At 38.9% G+C, this 22,002-nt stretch overlaps 1 protein-coding gene across 1 annotated transcript; it reads right to left on the bottom strand.

Moving 5' to 3' along the window:
- Positions 1-11,944: 11,944 nt before the first annotated feature.
- Positions 11,945-21,984, bottom strand: CCDC14 (coiled-coil domain containing 14). Its single transcript, XM_010285123.1, has 12 exons — positions 21,952-21,984; positions 21,205-21,260; positions 20,653-20,728; positions 19,880-19,952; positions 19,651-19,791; positions 18,125-18,219; positions 16,549-17,110; positions 15,874-16,015; positions 15,194-15,273; positions 14,532-14,750; positions 14,314-14,446; positions 11,945-12,929 (listed from the first exon to the last, which is right to left on the bottom strand). Exons 1-12 carry the CDS (start codon positions 21,982-21,984, stop codon positions 11,945-11,947), a joined length of 2,595 nt encoding a protein of 864 aa, XP_010283425.1.
- Between the last annotated feature and the right edge of the window lie 18 nt (positions 21,985-22,002).

The following is a 22,002-nucleotide window of genomic DNA, read 5'->3' as shown; positions in this document are numbered from 1 at the left end:
GTGAAGTTGTCCCTCAGGTGTTTCAGTGACTCAACTGTCCTGGAAACGTAAAGTCAGATGATCTAACCAGCCAGCTGTCTGCTGCTGTCCGTTGTGCAGAATGATTTTTCCTCCTTTACCTACAAAAGAGATTTTCTCCCTGTCCCATCTGAGTCTCTCTCTCACATCTTTTTTTAGTCCCAGCCTGACTTTCACTGCCATTCACAGTCACTGTAATAAGTTGGGCCTGACACTTTTCCTTGAGCGATGAGGGAAGAGATGATATTCCTAGATATGTATATCTAATAAGATAGGCAGTACTACCTTACCTTGCAGTCTTCAGAGCATTCTTTCATGCTTAAATGCCTTCTCAGATGATCAGAATGGTACTGGGACAGCTACAAAGCTTCAAAAGTCATGTAACATAGCAAGTTTTTACTATATGTCTGTCTTACAAAACTTGAAGCCTTCACTTTGCTTTGAGCTCCTCAGGAAAATTGCATATGAAATGTAGTGATGCAGGCAGCAGGTCCAGCAGTAGAGCTCAGGGGTGTGGGAAAAAGACCTTTCCCAGGGCAGCTCCAGCTCTGCATGGGAATTTCTCCTGAGAGACCAGGACCATCACAGTCAACAACCTGCACCTTCTCCAGATGAATAGGGCATATTTTAAGAATCTTGTCTTTCTCTAAAACATATAAATTAGTTGAAAAGCAAATAAATGGTCAAAACTCAAATATCTCTGTTTGTTAGTAGTAGAACTAATGCAAGATGATTTCCTACAAATGTGTTTGGGCCATGCAATGCACAGGGAAAAGATTGTTGGCAGAGTTGCTGTCAGAAATAACACACAATCATGCCAGGAAAAAATGCTTATGAAAAATACTGCTGAAAACTGGAGTTCAGCAAGAATTTTAACAATAATTCCTTGCCCAGCCTAATAAGAAAATGTGCAAATATTCAAGGAACTCCTCAGTACAAGTAATATAAAGCTACCAGAAGCTGTTCCTGAACGCTGACTCCTGGGACCATATAGTTACATTGGCATTTGCCAGTCAAAACAGAATGAGGTGGAGTGTAAGTGTTTTGATTTACACCCATCTCAACAAGTAAATACAAATAAAGTTTGTACTGTAGGCCTTATTTAGTAGGGATAGTCAAAAGCTTAATGGAAAAACGGAGGTATAAGGTCCAGAAATTGATTGCTGTAGTTGAAGCTTGTTTATGTTTTCTTGTTTTAACATTCTTTCAATTACTTTTGAATTCTGTATTTCTTAGGTCTTTATTTTAATCTCCAAATAGTTTGCTTTGTTGAAAATATATATACTGTAATGATAACTCCAGTGAAAAGTTATATATATTCTTATATTATGTATAAAGCCTCTTTAGAGGTATGGTAATATTTCAATGGCTTAGTTTTGAAATGCATAAGGGGAAACTGTTCATTTTGCTCTCACTGTTAAAATACATTTAGCTTTATACAGAGCTTATCTTTCTCATCAGGGTTAAGGTAGTGGGTTTCATTTGTCTTTTCATAGTGATAGAACGGGTGGCCAGGAAAGCAAAGTTTTACTCTTCAAAAAAAACAAAATAAAGCTCTCTGGCTTGTAGTAGTGATGCCACTCTGCTGGGGTGATTTTTACAGTATTTCTTTAAAACTTTTTTTTTATTACTAGATACAGGTTATAGCTAGTACATAATTGAAAAGGGTAAGAAGGATTTTTTTTTTTTAATTTAAAAACCATGCCTCAGTTTCCTATCTTTTTGGATTGTGAGTAGCTTCACTAATAAGAATCAATCCTTGATCTGACTGGAAGCTGATTCAGACTGGCTGTGCAAAGGCAGCCCTTTAACGTTATAATAAATGACTGATTTTAGTACATTTCTTACTATCAAACTGCCTCTCTAGTTCCAGAAGCACTGGACGTGCAAACCTGCATTTATCATAAAGTCTCCAATCTTTGTTCATTTGTGTTAAGCTTTTTTGTGTATATTTTTTCTTGTAAGAAATGGGTCAGGAGATGTCATCTTGGTACTGATCCCTCAGGGAAAGTGGTGATAAAAGAATAACACAGCAATTCTGAATTAACCAATAGACCACACATGTAAGGGTTGTACAGACTTCAGTGTGGTGATTACGTCTGGGCATGCTCTATCTGCAGATAAAACATTTTCTGCCTTCAGCAAAGGAAGCTAAAGAGCATGGAGTTAAATCTTTCTCCCTAACTAATCTGGGATGACCCTTTAAGTCCTTTCCTGCCCGTGGAAAAAAATAACTTTTCATTAAAACCTGGACACCGTTCTAGTAGTAGTCTTAATATTCTCTAGATCAATGGAAGCCTTTGGTAAATACATTGGGACTGAAACATGAGAATATTATTTATTATTGATTATGTATGGAGTAAGAACAAGAAAAGCTGCAAGCTTAGTTAAAGCATCTCTTCAGCTAATTAGTTTCTCTATTAAAGAGTGTAAGCATTGAATAATCTAACAAATACAGGTCCTGATCCTAAAACTGAGATGCAGAGTGCCTTCACAGGCTTGGAGCCCAGATACTAACGCTGATCTCAAGCACACTAACTTTTATGAGCGTTCTTTGGGGAACTTGGCTTGGAAATAGCATGTCCCTGGAATTTAGAGCCATGATTTATAATGAACTACTCACAGACATTCAGATGCCATTATGCTAAGAATTTGTTTCCTCCAGTGGGTAACCGAGGAAGACTCTTATCCCAATAAGGTTTGCACTGGAAGGAAGATGGGAGCAGAACCATGTACAATATGATATTTGTAAGGACAGAAGTAACAGCAGGAAGGAAAGGGAGAGGCTTTAACATATAAGCATAAAGCCACGAAGATTAGACCAAGAAATGCACAACTGCTCCAGAAAAAAATGCACAGTCTCCTCAATGTGATTGGAATGATGTTTCCAGATTCGATCTACCATAAGTGCAATAATGCACAGAAGGAATGCATTAATTGTAATCTTGATTTAATTGTCAGTATTTGCAAGAGGTGGATGGGAACAACAAGACTAGTTAATGTCTCCTTAAACTATAAGGGGAATAATAACGCCTTTAGAAACTAAAATCCTGCAAAACCACAAACACGAAAACTTTAATGACTAGGCGTACTACACAGCCAGACTGTCTAGAGCATAGGCTGAGAATGATCAACTTCAAGCCTTGTGACCCAAGTAATGAATCTTCTTTCAAGCCTGTAAAGTAATCTTCAAAAGGAGAAGGTTTTTTGGCTAAGTTTTGGAGGCCTGGCTGATTTTTCACAAAATCCAGGCACTGTAAAATGACTTTCCTTTGCAGTCCTCCCAGGTCTCTGTAAAAGGAATACTAGTCTTTCAGGCCATTCAGGCTAGGTATGTTCCTATTTAAAAGGTGAAGAAGCTCAGTTACTTCAGCAGTTACATCCAGCTGAAGAAGCCAATTGGGGGAAAATTTCTAGACTTTTAGATGCGGTCTCTGGATTTTAGAAGCAAAATATTTCTTATTGTGGCTTCTCCTGTGGGATGAAATGACTGATGAAACAGTGTATTTGGAAGATGTGGCCAAATCCAAAGTAACCACTTCCTGCAACGTGGCTGGATGACAACAGCTTTTGTTGTAGCTGGGTAAAACAGTGTTTTAGAAATGCCCAGAGCTGTTTACAAAGGAGGAAAAATAAATCAGTAGCAGATAACTTTTAGAAACGGTCCCTTTTGTACTGTCATGGGCATGAAATGTAGAAGTCATGCAAGATCATACTTGATGACCCTTAAGCAGGAAGGGGTTAGTACTGCAAGCACAGGACTACATCTTATCACTTTTGGAACTTTTGGTGGAAGTTTCTAAGAAGGCCGACAGAATAGATTTAAAAAACATCTCAGTAATTTAAAATATTAATGGTGAACATGTGTTGTAACTGCAGTTAATTAAGCGTTGATAAAAGAATCTGAGTGTAAACAATTACACACTCCCTAGAATATTTCCTGAGTGGCACTAACAATAGCAGCTCTTCCGTACATGGCCCGAGACAGTCTGCATGAATGGTGTCTGAGGCTCCTCGGCGGGTTTGTGGTGGTGATTCTTGCTCTTGTTTCCACAGCCAGCTGCTAGGAGAGAGGCTCTGCTGGAGTGAACGTGCTCTGAGCCTGCCGCTCAAAGCGGTGCTTTCTCAGGGGACAATCTTAACCCTTCTGTAAGGATTAGGGTCGGACAGTGAGATGGCAGGGACAAAAGTGGAGTAAAGACGGTGATGACATGCGAGGGAGTGTTTAGCGTGCATTCACCCGTGGACGAATGGGGCTGGACTGTGACTCCTCAGTCCATACGCATGCTCCTAGCTGTTGCCTCAGCTGAAATTGTGGTTGGCAGTGCTGCCTACACTTGCAGAGGGAAGGTAGGTGTTTGTGACTCCTTGAGGTGGGGCATCTCAGAGGCTTCTTAAGAGCATAGCAGCGGCTGCAGGGCCCTCCTCAGGAACGCTCCTCGGAAGAATTCAACTAGGAAGCTTGAACAGGCAAATGCCTATATTTGCTCAGTGTATGATACACAGAGCAAATTGGATTGAGCAACAATGGATGGTCTTTGTTAAATAAAAATAGTAAGTGCTTTTGAAAGAACTAACTTCAAAATCTGATCTGAGCTTGTCATTCCGTAGTCAATGGCTGCTATGAACGTAATCACTTAAGCTCCAGCTTCACTACTTGCAGGGAGGCTCCACCAGTCTCTCGCACATAGGGTCATGGTTTAAAAGCTGGACTGGGTGGCAACATTCCTGTGTGCTTGGTGTTACAGAAGGAAGGTGAGAATCAGTAACCCTTAAATTTCAAGCCCTGGCCAGTGTGAGCCATAAAAACACCATGGTGAAAAATTCTTTGAACAGCAATGTAAACTTTGGTTGGAGACAGCACTAGTGCTGGAGGGAGCCCAATGTCATGGTGAACCGCTGTATCTCTGCATATTGAGAGGGAAGAGGGATGAAGGTTGAGGGAATGTATGGGAACATCTGCACAGAGCGATAATTCTGCGTTGTCTGTCTGAAGTCTTGGGGGGCAGAGTTCTTGGCCCTGCTTTGCTTATGCTTCTCAGCAAGGGGGTGCTGGGGCAAGGGTGATGTTGGGATGATCTTAGTTCTGAGACTAACTATGAAAGAGAACTGTCATTCCCTAGTGGAATAAAGAGAACTTGAAACTGATGTTAAAGCTATTTATATTCTAGCTTATGCCAATAAAAATATTTTACACTTAGCTTAATATCATAATTGCAAGTCCAAAACCATCACTGCTAGCTTCTAAATACAGAATAGAATCTGGGAGAAGGCAGTAAGAAAATATATGTTTTGGCTGTATGATTGCAGCAGGGAAATAGCCAGACTTCATCACGGGCTTGGACAAAACCAGGAGTCTTAAAAGAAATAATAGTTCTAAGTAGTCTTTAGACATGCAAATGCTTAAAGGGCCTATAAACCACATAATGTTAACTGTAGCACAGATGGCCTCTACACTTCAGCTAGTTTAAGCTGCTCTTTTTCCAGTCAGTAAAGCACCATTTTTACACTGTCTTGGGAGCACAGTGTAAAAACTTCAGTAATGGATGTTCATGTGTGGGCAAAAAGGAGATTTTTTCAATTTTTTTGTCATTGCTGGTGAACTTGCAATAGTGCTGGTGTCACCTCATGACTGCGGGGTTGTTGTATGGCTGTGCACTGTGACTGAAGTCTTGTGTGTGGCCAGGACAAATACTTAAGAGTAAAACTGGAGAACCTATGGGATAATATTCTCTCTACTCTGTGTCCCGATAAATGGAATATGTCTGCAAAAGCATTTGATTTTCAGCTCAGTTAGGTGTTTGGTCTTCAAACAGCATGTGAAATCATTCACTGAAGATGCATTTAGGTATGGCCACAGCATCTGTGTAGATCTGCAGTTCACAGCTGACATACATACCTCGTTTACGTAAGATTTCATTCCTGAAAAAGATCACCGTGTAACTCTGGCACTTCTGTCAAGTGTTGGAAGGTAAAGCAGTGCATGACCATGAGGATTGACTAACCCACATCTGCACAAAGATAATCTGATGAATATTGCTCTCCTCACAGCTGCACCACAGTTTACTGGGAAGCCTTTGAGGACTTCTGACAAGTATAAGAGGGAAGTGCCAAAGGTGTGGACTGCTTACAGAGAGGTACCATTCCCTTGCCTACACTGCAGTAACAGATGAAAAGAGCTAAAGTGAATACACTTACAAAGAATGTTAAAGATTGCAGAAACAGCCCATTTTCACAGGTTAAAAGAAGTCTGGAGACTAAATCCTGAGAAAACTATTTTCTTTTCTACCATGTCCCATCCCTGGAAACATTCCAGGTCAGGTTGGACGGGGCTCTGAGCAACCTGATCTAGTTGAACATGTCCCAGCTCATTGCAGGGGGGTTGGACTAGATGGCCTTTAAAGGTCCCTTCCAACCCAAACTATTCTGTGATTCTATGATTCTATGAAAAAGATTTCTCAGCTTATGCACTATGTGTGTGTATCTGCCATATGTACATCTTTTTTTTTAAAAAAAAGCATAAATGATTCTTATCCTGAGGGAAGGCCTGAAAAAACGTAATACTAATCGAAGGCTGGAGGAAAGGCTAGGTTGTTCTATTCGATCTCCTGTCTGGTTACAGCTCAAAATCGTAAGAACAGTCACGGAAGTTACTGTCGCTCTTGATTTCATATTAAAAGCAGTTATGGTAAAGGAAGCTCAGCAATAAGACCTCATGTGCTATTTGTTTGACTCTCCTGTACCTAAGGCTCAGCAAGCAAAATCCCTGACTCATATAACTAAAGACTACTGAATATCCCTGAGTCTGGCTGAAGGAAAACTGACTCTAGGACTTGTGCAAAGAAATTACTGAAGGAATTCCCTGCACCTTGGGGAAGACGGACACTAATCTCTAACACTACTTACATTAGTCTCGATCAAGAACCACTTGAGATGGTCTACCTGAGCTTAATCAGACACAGGTCATTAATGTGGGCAGTGTGATCTACCTAGGATAGTTTAGAGATAAATCTGTGTTTGGACTGAATTGCCTGTCATACCCACTTTAATAGCCCAAAGCTGACTTGACGTTTTCATCTCTTCTCATAGGTTCTGGTGCGGTGGTAGGTGCGCAGACCTGTCCTGGCTGGACCATTCAAACTTGAATATTCCTCTGCCGTATTTGGGGACATAACTGAAATGACTAAACCTATGACTTTTTTTTTCCCTTAATCTGTTTCTCCGATCTAACCAGTCAGATTCTAACCAGGGAAATACTTCTTTCACTTCTAAGAAAGAAAATTCACCTGTGTTACGGATACCTGTGTAAGTCAATGACTTAAGAAAGGTACTTGAGGTACCGGTAACAATCTCTGTTATTTTGCGAAATGCACTGTGAGCTGTAAAACCTTCTGTCCACACAGAGCTGGATGGTGTTGCCACTTGACCACAAGTGGTGTCCCAGGTAGCTTATTTACGCATGCACGGGTGCAGTGCTGGCTTCACTTCAGCAAATAAGGCATCTTTGCACTTTATGAAGACTTTGATTGACTTGGACACAGTAGTAAGGCAGCAATTCTTTGTGTCCGCAGGAAGCTACCACCATTCCCCAGTTCTTTGAATGAGACACTGGATTATAGACACTCATTGCTCAAGAAGTCAGAGCAGGTAATTATGTATGGGTTAAACTCAGGTATCCTGGATTCCAGAGTATTGCCCAATCTTTTCACTTTTCCATAAGGAAAATGACTGTTAAGAGCTTGATGAAATGTGTTTCAAGAGTTCCTTTCCTCTCCACATCACTGGAAAGTACAGATGTCAACTTCACAGAATATATTTTGTAAAAATGTATAAATAACTATAATAGAATGTAATATAATCTGTAAAAATAACTCCTGTATCTTTTCTCTGTGGCTACAAGAAAAATCTAGAGGCTACATAACCACTGAAGTTGCAGCTGCTATGCTGTTCCTTGTAAGCTAATCCTTGGAAGAGGAGATGTGTTTCATAGCAGCTATTACTGAACATAGAACAATGATTTCATGTTTAATATACAAATTTCATATACTCCTTATATTTGGAGGCTGATACAGTGATGGACATAATCTGAAACCAGCTTTGCTGGCCAAGCTGGGAAATTCTTCTGAAGACTTGTTAGGCTCTATGATCAGCTGTGATTAAAACTCCTCAGAGCAACTAGTTGCACTTTCCTCAACTTGGCATCATAATTTTCAACTGTAAATCTTTCTAAATACTGAAAATATACTATAAAATAACTTGTAACAACTAACAATACAGTGGAAGAAAATCTTAAGCTGTTTTTTCCAACCACAGTAGAACAGCAGGTGTGGAAGAACAGGTCTTCAGACACAGAGGAGATGGTTCCTTTTGAACTGTCTCTGTTATCGCATGGCTCCTTATGCTACTGTTAACCTTGCTCCTTCAAATGGTACCTCCTGGCTACAGAAACTGAGGCACCACAGCTGATTGCTCGTCATCTGATCCTTCAGCTCTGAGTGAGGTCCATGCTTTCCTGAGACAATGTATCTACCTGAATTTAAATACTACCTTTTTTTTTTTTCCCTTAGAAACAACAGCAAAATTCTCTGATGTACAACACAAAAATTACTTGCATAGTTGACACGGTGGTCCAATTCATTACTGTATTGTCTTGCTTATTCCAAGCTATCCTAAAGTATCCTTAGCAAACCTGGAAGAGAAAGGGAGCTTGAATTCTGTGTTGCAAATACACTTTGACTCGTCTCTCTCTCATGAGTGTCCCTCATTGGAGGGACGTGTCCACAAGCAGAAGTCAACTGGAGATTGTATTGCTTTTATTGGAGTAGTTGTCATGAGCACTGGATTTATGCAGGTAAAAGTTCTATGCTGCTTCCAGATAGAAAGTTAGTTTTTAGCAATTGTAACTCGGGGCAGCAAGGAAACAAAGTTTGGTGTCGGAATCTAGCCAGGTAGCTCAATGGGTTAGATCAGCCTGAAAAGTTCTTAAAAGTAGTATGGAGAGGAATGTGTCTACGTCGATAAAAGATACAGACCCGAGATCTACTTGCTTGCAACAAGGAAGAATCCCAGTAACTCCCAATTTATGCAATGACAAGCACTTGTCATATCCTGACTGAAGTTATGCTGACCTCCTTTCCATGCCCTTGTCTTGAGTCCTGGAAGCCTTTGCCACCTTTCGAAGACTTACATATTTGATCTTGCCAGCTTTCTCTTCAATAACAGTGCACATTCTTAATGCCCATATATGGGAAATTTTATATTTAATTGAAAGTTACTATAGCTCTGATGGACATGTCTGAGTACAAAACAAAGAACTATATTAAAGATGACTCCTTCTACACGTTTCTTCTTAGCTTCTCCTCCTTACAAGAAGACGATACACATTACAATTCTCCTTACATCTCATTATCCCTAAAAAGGTTTTCCAGTAGCCATCTCATGCTTTGATATAACTAACTTCGTAGAGGCAAACGGGACACAAGTAAGATGGCATAACATCTTCCCCGTTGAGATAAAAGTGAATGTAAATGCTCTCAATGTGAAAAAAAACATGCTTGGGCATCTTGACACCACAGCTGCTTTATGCAGACTGCAACTAGCTTTGGCCAGGACAAATATCCTCCTCCAAATGGAGTAACAGTCCCAGCTGCAAGAAGAAAACTGTATTAGTTTGTCTCCTACTACTCTTCCAATCTTCTCTCAGCCTTCTCCTGATTTTTAAAGAGTAGAATTTATTGTAACTTGTCTATAATCCATATCATAATTATAATTTAAATCTTGCTTTGCTTCTACACTGACTGCTTGTAAATTTTTAATTAAAACCTGTTCACTTTTATACCATCAACCTTCTTTTGAATCTGAGCATGAATAATGTGGAGAGTAATAAGAAACTCAGGCCAAGCCTTAAAAGCATTCTAAATCACTGAAGTCACTATTTAGTCTAACTTTCCTTTTTTGAAGCGGGAGTGCCAGTTGGCATCTTCTGTAGTATGTGTTGTCTTCATACCTTTTTATTGCTCAGTTACTAGTAACTAATCGCAGAGCTGCTCCACAGCACAATGTATGAATAGTGCTCTAACTTTAAAACACGTTCTTTCAAGCAACTAACCATGGAAAAAATAAAATTCTTCGAAGTGATAAAACTTGAAACTTTTGTCCTACATGGAAACTTGAAAGAAAAAGCCAGCAGCAGCAAGCACAAAAATGTTTTCTAGGAAAAAAACCCAACAAACTACCAGAAAACAGCAACACTGCAGAAAAAGCTGTCTTAAATTCAGGTTCTTATACTGCTGTTCCCTTTCCAAAGATACTTTCCCTGAAAAAAACGTGAGTCATGAAAAATAGCATTCAAGCGCTGCTTAAGGGTGTAAGAGGACAGAATGGTAGCAATACCACCACCTCTACCTGTAACTTAAAACATGGTGCATATTCTTGACATTGAGACCTGGAAAGAGCTGCCAAGGAGAACAATGGACTGGAATCATTCCTCCCTCTGCTCCCATTCCTGTGAGAGACAGTTTGGGTGACTCAGTCCAGACTCTCTATATTTATGCCCAATAGATGTTTGGCACCTCAACAACTGTGGAATTTCCATGACTTCCTCACGCTGTATATTCTGGTGCTTTGCTAACTGTACTGGTTTGCCAGCTTTCACTAATGCCTCATTTGTCTCCTTTGTGTCAGCTGAAGCCTGTTACTGCTTCTGTTTCTCAGCATCAGGCTGTTCTGTGTTTATCCACTGGTACTATAATTCTCTTTTAGTTTAGCTAAAATCAAACATCTGTAAAAACTACAATCTAAAAAATGATTGTAGAAAAGAACAGAACTTCGATGGTTCTTTTCTTGCCCTCTTCTGGACTCTACACTTAATCAATTAATTTCTTCAAGTACAATGCCCAAAACTGAAAATTGAGTTTTACCAGCGATGAATGAAAAAGGATTACTTCATGTATTTTACAGGGTTTACCACATACTGCAAAACCCATATGATGGCTGCATTTTTTTTTTTTTTTTTTTTTGAACAGCATGACCCTGACTTATCAATTGTAACTCTCAACATTCCTGTAGAGCCATTCTGCAGCTACCTCTTCCCTGGCCTCTACCTGTGGAACCTCTTGCTCACGTGTGGTACCTTGCAATCGTTCTTCCAGAAAAAAAAAAAAAAATGAGTAAACAAGGACATTTAATTTAGCCTTCAGCACCTAAGTTCCTCTTAAAAAAAAAAACACAACCAAAAAACCCACAACCAAAAAACCACAAATACAAAAAACAACACCCCAACTTGAAGAGACCTACCTAGTCAAGGCAGAACATTGTTTGTGTTCAAGGCAGCTCCAGTTTCACCAGTTAAATTCCCACTTCTTGATTAAACCCAATTTGGATTAACAAGCAATGCAGCTGAGTACAAAATCCTGTTCACCTATTTCTTTGACTTTGACCCTACTGTTTGCACAATATGGTGAATCAGAACAAGGAGCTGGTTTCTTGAAACACATGGTCATAACCAAGGAAAATAATGAAATAAAAATTCCTCTTTATCACACCTTTAGCTGGCTTCAGATGCATTCTCTCAACGCTGTTCTCACTACTTTCAAAAAGCACACAGAGAAAACATGCAAGTGTACTTTATCATTTAATAGAAAAACAGTTATCAAGTGCTGTTCTAAGAATTAATTTTGCAATTAAAGAGTATAAACATAAGTCATAATTTAAAAAAGGGCCTATATACCAGATATTTCAAGCTGTACACATCAAGGGAAGCAGCACCATAGCTTATTGAGGAACAAATCCCATCCATAATTTAAACAGCTAGGAACAAGTCATTTCATACCAAAAAATACAAATATTTGCATCCGTACCATACTTACTGTACTTCAGAGACACCTAAATAGTACAAACAGGTGCACCCCATTTTGTTTTCTCATACTCATTGTTTCATAATGCTATTTTGCAGAGTTCTTTGTAACCTAGCTATGTTGGCATCCAAGGCTGCTAAGCTATTCTTAAAGTCCTCTTCATCTCGAGAAGTAAATGTTGAGAAAGAGGATGCACTCCATACAGACTTTCCTGACATATCATCAAATAAAATAGAACTAAAATCAGCTATTTCATTGCCTTTTTTCTGAGCAATGTCTTTCTGAAACAGCATCGGTACTTGATGGTATGTACCAGGCTGAAGTTGGTCTGGTTTGTCTGTGAAGTCTTTTGCAGCTCCGCTTGGAGTGCCTTTTGGCCTCACTTGGACTTTCTCTCCTTCCAGCTTCACTTTATCCCCTGTAACTTCAAGTGTGTTTTCCATAGTCTTTTTCACACTGTACCCAGCACTTAATTTATCCAGAACAGTTGGATCCTTTGCGATCTTACGTCCATTCTGCTGCACAGAGTTTGAGAGCTCACAGTAGTAGTCCAACTTCTTACAAGCCCCTCTACTTTGGGGCAGCACACCACTTCTTTCAGAGATTGGCTGCTGCTTTTTAGAGGCGCTGCTCGTCAATGGAATATAAACAGTCTCATCCAACTTGTTTTGGTCATCTAGTAAAGTCCCAGAATCACTAACTGTTTCTGCGTCTTGCTTCGGTGAGGTTAGTAGTATTCTGGGAGCTGTTGTTCCTTCTTCTGAGAATGTACTGTTTATTTTATCTCCTTCAGCAGCAAACTTTTCATAGGCTAGATTTTGCACTTCTAATTCTCCACTTTTATTTGAGAACTGAAGTTCTGCATCTGTCAAAATATGATCCATTTCTAATTTTTTAAGGTAAGTCATTACTGAAGTATTCCCAGGAAATGGATCAGGTTGCATCTGCTTTTCATGGTCTTCCAAAAGAGACTTCGAGAGACCTTTTTCAGGTTTGGGTCTAATGTTGTCTACTGTGAGGTCAGACAGAAGCTTGGCCATACTGCCCTGCAAGGTTCTGTTAAGATAAGATCAATTGATCAGATTTTTTTTTAAAAATAGTCACTGAAAAAATACTTTTCTATAAAACCAAAACATTAGATTTACCAGGCTGCAGCAAAGTTAAAATTATCTTTCTGTATGTTGTCATATAACGTAATATAAATGTGAACCAATTCCAAGTTTCTTGAATTTCTTTCTTCAACTCATAGAAATGTGCCTACAAACCAACTAAAACAGCATAACTCACTGAAGTTCTCAAGATTATTCCCAACTTACCTGCTTTGAGTACTACAAAATAAAATAAACTGATGTCAAGAAACTGTTACAAAGCATATAGAAACAGCTATCAAAATAAGTGACAAAGTTTTTCCAAAATTATTCTTCCCACTGCATCTAAATAGAAAATAAAACAAATAATTCTTCTCAATTTCTGCTTGCTACATCAAAAGAAATGAACACTTAAATGCTTATGTAGATAGCATATACATATACACATGTAATAAGACATCATTATACTACCATCTGGTGGTCAGTATAATAGTCACTGAAGTGTGTAATATAGATTCTTTAGTAGACATTTAGATAAAGTGTTGACTAAAAATACTCCGCCATTCTAATCAGTATCATCTATAAACAAGACAGACAACAGTTTAACTTCCTGTGCACATAAGTCGAAACAGATTTTATGTACGCACCACCCTGCATGTGCAAAAAGCTATTTAAGTCTCCCAGCTTGCCACCATACTCATCATAAAAGACCATGGTGAAATAAACTCACACTAATAGTTCTAAAAAGCTGTGAGTGACACCACCTTCATTCGGTGATTCACGAATGCCTACCTTTACCTGTAATTAATATCTGGACATAATCTACTTCAAATGTGTGTACAGTTAAAGAAAGGACTGCTCATTCCCACAGGAAGAGCTTGTTGTGGGTCCTGAAGACAGATCTTTCCGTGAGTTCTCAAAACAGACCGATTTCTGAACCAGTGTAGAGAAAGAAAGGAAAAAAAAAATATCCCTACTTAATTTAGGTTAAGAGTTAGTTTCCAAATTCTACAGCTTCAAGGGAAACATCAGTGAGTTTTCAGGTCCACACACTTCCCATAGAGCTCCTTATATGGCAGGTCTGCTATTAAGAGTTGAACTTCACACAAGTTCCAGCAGATAGCATTTTACTTCACAACAGAACTCAAGTCATGGAGCATGACAACTCTGTTTTAACAAAATTACAGCACCATTGTAGCAAAAAGTAACTACAAAGAGAAGTTTTAGCCTACATGACCTCCTACCACCAGATACTAAGACTACAATAATCCAAAGCGGGGGGCGGGGGGGAGAGAAAAAGAAAAAAGAAAAGCAATGTCAAGAGGCAAAAATAATTGCTCAGCCAACAGTACCTGGTTAATTCACGCAGTCTGTTAACTTCCGCATCACGCTGACGTAATGTTATGCCCAAAATCTTATTTTCTTTCTCTGAAGCTTCCAGCTTAAACTGAAGGCTCTTCACATTTGCTAATGCCTCTTCCACTTCTAAAATGCCAAAAATAATTAACCTAATTATTTCTTTTAAGTTTTAAAACATTACATGAAGAATAAACCAATTCAAAACATGTACCAATCTTGAGCTTGGTAGAATGAATGTCATAATGCTGTTTGTTTTCAAGCAATTCTTCTTCTTTATCTTGAATATCTTTTGCAAGATGTTTATTTTCTTCTTTCTGACTTTCTATTATTTTAAGTAGTTCTTCATTTTTAGCCTGCAGTGACTCAAGGCCTTTCAGTGATTCTTTCAATTGACTCTGGAGCATCATATTCAAGGACTGCAAAGAAACTACTACCAAAAGTAAAACATAACAAATTTAAGTGTTTTGTGTGCTACAGTTTAAATTTTTAAATCAAACTAAGTTTTTAAGTAAACTTGGTAATACGAATTTTGCTTTCAGGTAGAAGGGGTTTTTGAGGCAGTAAGATAAAACTCAAGCTTTCTTCTTAATTATTTGTTATCTTCATTTTAAGAGGCACATAAGGAAAAATAATCAGCTGAAGAGCTGAGTCCCACTATGTGCACTCTAAATAGGCACAACAATCCACGCAAATGCATGACTGTTTGCATGATTAGACACAAAACACTTAGTTCAGTTGCCACTAAAGGCCACAATATGTCTTGTTATTTTTTATTTTTAGATATATATATATCTCTTTATATGTCTGTATCTATTTAAATAAACCTTAACAAAAAATGCCGCTAACAAGCGTCATTCCCTATTAGTACTTTACATTCATAGTTGCAGCTCTGTCCAGACATCTTCTCACTTCTTTCTCTTTCCCCAAGTTGCTGGTTTAATATTCTTAGTCTCCTAAATGTGAATTGTGAAAAAGCACAAATTCAGACAGTTCAGAATAAGTTCAAAACCACTGCATTTTCAATGAGTTTGGTAAGAAAGTGCTACAGAGAATTAAATGTCACAGAATGTTTCCAAAATATAAAAACGTTTTAACAATGCATTTTTCTTATTCCTATCTTTCTTCAACACAAAAGACCCTTTGCAAGTTGTGGTAAATACCTCTCCCTCTGTTCTGAAGTAAAGTGCTACCTAGTTACATATGTGAGAGCTCCCCTGAAATGAGCACCATTTTTGCATTTGAGAATACACTACAAAAAGAATATAAGCAGGCTAACTACCTTGTTACTGCAGTTTTCAGAGAGAATGATACATTGATCCTACATAGACAACAGCTTAATCACTATGTAACTGATGCTACTAAAACATGAGCATTAACTGAAGTCTTGCTGTGTGTTAATTATTTATTTTTAAACTATACAGCCTTACCAACACACTTTCTAATATATAAACACTGCACATGACAATGCTGAAATATGCAATTTAGAACAGACCAGTTAGAAGATGCTTTAGGCACATTTACAGCAAATACAGAATCACTGACGAGTTACTAACCTACGCAGCTGGGCATTTTCATTTCTGAGAGGCTGTAAGGCTAGCGCTATTTCAGCTTGTACATTCGTACTTCCCGCTACAGCTGGGAGTACTGATATGCCATCTTCTATTTCACTCATCAACCTTAACATTTCCAAATCATCTGCACAAGGTGAAGGAAAAAAAGACCCCATAAACATATAAACCTGTAACATGACAGTAATATTCTATATGCCGTTAAGCAACCTACAAAGTGATAAAATAGTATCTACTTCCCCCCCCCCCAATAAAAACTCATCTTTATTTCAACTATATTTATTTAAAATTTTTAAGCTTAACTATGAGAATTATGCTTTAGGTTCTTGATAAATCACAACCCACCATCTCTCTGCCAAGCCTTGGTGGGATTGGTGTTGCAATCTGTCTACATTGCTGCCTTTCTCAGGGGAAAACACTGTATATGAAATGAGAACAATCTTTATCCTAGCTGTTACAATAACATTAAAATACTCCAAAAAATAATTTAATACTTATGCAGAGTGAAACATGAAGCTATTAAAGTCATGGAAAACTACTCTAAGATGTCACATATCATCTGACATACAACTTCCAGAAACCAAAGTGCTCACTCATTTAATGTTAACTCTTATGTTATTTGTATATAATCACTCTATTGCACAATGAAAATGTCCTCACCTTGATCTGTTATCAGCGCTCTGAGCTCTCCCAGAAGATATTTTACAGTCTTAACTTTATGGGCTGTTTCTTCTTGGCCTTCTCTTCTAGGTTTCAGAACTTTCTTCACAAAACTTGCATCTCTCACTGGGGCTATGTCAAGTACATTCAATTCATCTTCTTCACTGACCATGTCCTCACTGTGTTCTTCAGAAGTATCCTCCTCCTTGTTACTTGAAGCATTATGCTTTGCTGGACAAGGATGATGCTTCTGTTCAGTCCTGCTGTTCATCATTTCATGTGATTGCAACAGAGCCAGGTGAGCTCGTATGCATCTCATCAAATCCACTTCTTTTATCTGTTGCTCGTGGTTTGGGGTTGTCTCTCTGCCAGAAGATGATGGGATGAGTGTAGGCATTGTAGAGTTACTTGATGCACCTGATGCTATACAAGGGATCACGCTAGGAAAAGTAGCAGCAGACTGTATTTGCGCAGCAGTAGTAGGAACAGCAGAAACTACTGGGCAAACCACAGGTCTTCCCATCTCTGGCACACATTCATTGCCACTGTGTACAGGAACGTCCTGCATAAGGAATACTCATATTAAACAAAAAATTAGCATGATTTTTAAAAAATCTTAAAGAAAAGCCAAAACCCCCTTGTCTGACGCAACGAAGCCTTGATCATTCTTTGCAAATTACAAAAGCAACTACAACTCATTAATTGCACAATTCTCCAGTACCTTAAGGAGTAATTAAAATGTAAATCTGGTTTAGATTACCTTTATCTTACATGCTATTGGCAAGATTAAAGCACAGTTCTTTTTCAGCTGTCCTGTAAAGAAAAAAACCTCAGCAATGTTTTATTTTGGGGTTTTTTTTTTTGCTTTATGAACCCTCATTCCTTGAATCAAACCAGAACAGGGAAGAAAAAAAAGACAAGACTGTTACCTTTCAATATTTTAAATAAATGAATTTCTTAAAAGACAAGGACAGCACTAACTATACATGGACTGTGTACAGATGGAAGGTAAGTCCACAATCTCACAGTTTCAAGGTGCAAGCTCCTTACCACATTTCCCAATGTGGCAGTTTGTACCCTCCATTAGTTCTATTCTATATGCTGAAATACACAAGTATTTTAAAATGTGGCTCTACGATAACACACAGTGTCTGAAAAAATAATCAACTTGTTCATTGGCAGGGAAAAGCTACATATGAGATTTGATTTCTTTTACCAGGAGTTGCTTAATGATCCTAATATGTGTTACTGAGAACATCATTATTAACACTAATGAATAATTTCCTGCATCTTCCATGTTTGCTCTCCATTACAGAATTCATTATGCAGAAACAAGCAGCCAGTTGAAATGCCTCTAATTTCACTTTTTCGTGTCCACATAAAATGTATTTTAAATAGCAGTATTTTCTCTCATTATTTATTCTGTTCATCAGTATAGGTTGAAAAATGCACTTTTTTTCTTTAAGGAAAATTATTACATAAACCCAGGAAAACCCACACACAAGTAAGTGTATAAATAAACAGGCAATGCTAATTTAAAATGTTTATTAATAGTCAGAATCAAACTTTTACTTACTGACTGAGTAGATAAGGGATTAGCTGAATGCTGCAGGGACAGAGCTGATGTGGAGGTAGGTAATTGATAACTCAAAGATGTAGCATTTTGACATTCTAAAAGAAAACACTCACAGATCAGGACCGTTTCAGACAAAATTCATACAGTAAAATACAGGCTCTACATTAACAGTTCCACTAACCGTGATTTGAGGTAGGAAAAGGAATTACAGTAGGAATTTCATTACTGTTCTGTGGTGGTTGGCTGCTTATCAGAGACATCTGAGTTTGCACATGCTCACACAGTTTCTGGTGCATCACAGGAGAGTGTTGTGTGCAAGGCACATGAAGTGGTTGAACCATCTGATTCTGTGCTGTACTGGAAAGTTCTTTCTCAGTAGTAGGTGTGGTGGACGACTTAAGTTTTCTATTTGATATTGGCACTATAGAGAAAGAAAGAACTCAGCTGAAGCCATCTGTCTTCTCGATCTATAAACACGTTGTGTTGTCAAGCAGATTCTGGCAGGTTCCTTTGGAAAAAAAAAAAAATACCAAAAGACCCTACAGCCTAAGATTCCAATCAGATTTTTACTCACCAGCAAATTAATCCATCATTTTTTTCTTCCAGACAGAGCAACTTAACCCAGTTGGACAGACTGCTGTCCTTGAAGGAAGCACAGAGATTTAATCCTACAGAAGGCCAGCTCTAAAATACAATTCTTAAAATCTCTGCTTAGCTGCCTCCTAAGTTTTTAAGTTATTCAAAATAACCCATACCAAATAACCTTCCAAACCTAATTTTCTTATGTTGGGTATCATTAAAACTCCATATTTTTATAGTGTTGGAAAGATATCAACTGGGCACTCAACTTCTACAATGCACAAAGTAGACATTCTGCTACACACCTAGTCTACAGGCCCCACCTGTCTACTGGATTAGAAATCACACAAAAGAAATGGGGTGGAGAGACGGAGAAACACTAATAAAAAGGGAAATATTTCAACTGACAGCAACTCAGCCTAGACCATCTCGGCTATCTAGACCATCTACCTTTCCATTCAAGTGCTCTGGACACCAAGCCATTTCAGTTCTTATTCTTTATTACAACACTTTCCTGCTTCCAGAAACTGAACTATGAGAAAAGCCAGGCTGGACACCTAACTCCAGGACAGTTTATAGCTGCGTATCCCACAGACCAAGCACTGTAATGCTTCACTGTCCAAGAGAAATGGGGCATGGCTATTATCATTCTCCTCCACACTTCCTGCCAGCTAAACTTGATGACGTTGGTATTTGTAAAGGCACTCAAATTCTTCTTCCTTGTACCTGAAGCTCAAACATTTGTGCGTTTCAGTAACAGTTTAGTAAACATTTAAGGCTTCTAAAAGGCAATGAGTAAAGCCTACATCCTTTTGTGGATCCAACCCTGGATCAACCTGTAACAAACAACAACAGTTATCTGAAGCCTTGTTTTATTTCCTCAATAAGTTGAGGAGTCTCTCAATCTAGTTTGAGGAAAAAAAACAAGCCCAAGAAAGCCCACTTACCAATTTCTTTTCGGACATGGGCAGGAGTAAGGTTTTTTTTCAACCCTTTCTTCGTGGAAGTGTTTCCTTTGGTTAGCAAAGGCTTGGAAGTAATTTTAATGGAAGTTGTTTTCCCAGCTTGTTTATGGATAGTGTCCCTTCCTAATATTAGTCAAGACAAAAACTAGTCAACAAAATGAAAAGTCTTACAAAAACTAAAAATATAACTTAAATTTTCAATAGGTACAACCTGTAGCCTCATTTTGTAAGATATTCTTCAGTAAAGCTGCACAACGGTCAAGTCCATTATGAATAGTATCAACCTGCACAAAGAATACTGCAGTCAGAAAATGAGTATCACTGTTTTCTTTCAGAAAACCGAGATACTATTTGAGAGGGGAGCATTCCTCACACTGTCACCTGAAGAACGACTGACAACCAGCAAAAACATGTTAATTTTCCAGGTATTAATTTGCGATTACACAAAAGTTTGCAAACGCGCAAATTTTGAAAAAAAAAACAGAATTATGTTGTTGCACACGTGTCCATTTGCTGGATTTTATGTTTTGATAATTGCATGTGTGTGGTTTTTATTTTTATTTCCATGTACAGTTAAGCTATTATCTACAGCCTATTTCTGTTTTGGAGATAAGTGACTCAGCACTACACAGAAAAAAGCGCTGCAGCACCGACTGCATACAAGTCACTCTTTTTGGCACAAAACCTAACAACTATGGCTATACTGCCAGGGCCAGCTCTAGTCCATAAACAGCACAGCTGTGTTCACAAATATATCCTGTGCCTTAATGAGATTTTTCCGAGCCAAACTCACTGCACACAAAGCCAATTTGCATGTATCTGCAAGATGCAGCCTAAACACTCTTGCTAGCTTTGCAGGAGCTACTTCTAGTCCAGATGCAGTAGTATCTAAATTAACCTGTTTTTCTTCTATTATTCAAGGTATTCTAATTTCCCTTCTCTTTAGGTAACAGAGATGACTGTATTAAAAAGTCATTTAATTACCTGATCATCAGAGTCAGTGGAATAGAGAGAGTATCCAGACTCCACATCAGAATGACATCCTTTTCTTAAGCCAAACCTGAAAAAGTCAAATTCACTGTTTATACTACCCCTAATATGCAGCAAAGTAAAAATTTACTTTTATTCAATAATAGCAAACTAGATTAATTTCATCAAGAAACCAAATATCTTTCTCTTTCTGAAAACTTCGCATTGCTGCAACAAACAGGTTTAGAAGATATTAACAGTTTATGTCAAAGGAGAACTCAGTCTTTCATCAACAGTCTTACGTATGGCTAGTAACTACACATATTCAATCTTTTATACATAAAACACAGAAAGAGAGTCAACCCTGTGTTTCTATAGGCAAAATTTCTGTTCAGCTTGTGTCTGTCTATTCATGGGCTGCTCAGAACCTGGCCGTAGTGCCTCTAAGCTAAAAATGTTTTCTGACATATACAAAGGATTTTTGGCTAGTTGTGAGGTATGACAAATACATGGTTCCCAAATGCTCACATGCACACTCAATCTTAGTATTCATGATTAAGATCTTACTGTTTTCTTCCGTTTGTTAATTTAGCTGCTCCTGTTAGCCTTCCAGAAGACAGTACCTGTTGATTACAGAAATATACTTTGATTTTCATTACACAATTTCACAACGTAATTGAAGACTACCATTAACCACTAATTCGAAGGACTTTGGCTGAGGCAGATCAGCGAAAGGTAATTTACAGCTCTCAGAACAAGGAGCTGGCCCACCGCTGCCATGAGGGCCTGAATCGTGTAGCTTTCATTTTACAAAACGTGCCTTTACAGCATGAAGGTTCATTAATTTCCGCAGCATCCTACAGATACAGTAATTCACTTAGTGACCCAGTCAAGGCCTGACATACAAACATACGTTCCAGACTGAAACCAAGCTCTATAAACACGCACCCAGACTTTGGGAATTTTAAGAACAAACCACGGTCACTGCCCAAACCATCGGTACACCAAGGTGGATAAACCCTTGAAGGGAAAGCTTGCTGCCGTGCCCCTTACCGACGCACATCGGCGCGCTGGGCCCTGAGGAAGGGCTGCCGGGCTAAGCGCAGGCAAGCAAAGGCACTCGGTGCTGCAAGGCCCGGCTGCCCCTCAGGAGTCGTTTACGCAGACCGGCCAGCCCGGCGCTCGGCGGGGACAACCCCCTCGCAGCAAATCAGGGGTCTAATCAGGCACCTAAAGAGAAGGCTGAGACCCGACTGCGGGCGAGGAAGAGCTCCGAACATCCCTGCTCCCCCCAGGCCCCCGCCCCGCACGCACCTTGCAGTGCCGCGCAGCCCCCGGCCTGGCCATGGCTCCGTCCCGGCCGAC

This window comes from Phaethon lepturus, unplaced genomic scaffold (assembly GCF_000687285.1).
Source record: "Phaethon lepturus isolate BGI_N335 unplaced genomic scaffold, ASM68728v1 Scaffold41334, whole genome shotgun sequence".
NCBI lineage: Eukaryota > Metazoa > Chordata > Aves > Phaethontiformes > Phaethontidae > Phaethon > Phaethon lepturus.
The sequence above is the reverse complement of the archived record's forward strand: the minus strand, read 5'-3'. Positions and strand labels throughout refer to the sequence as shown.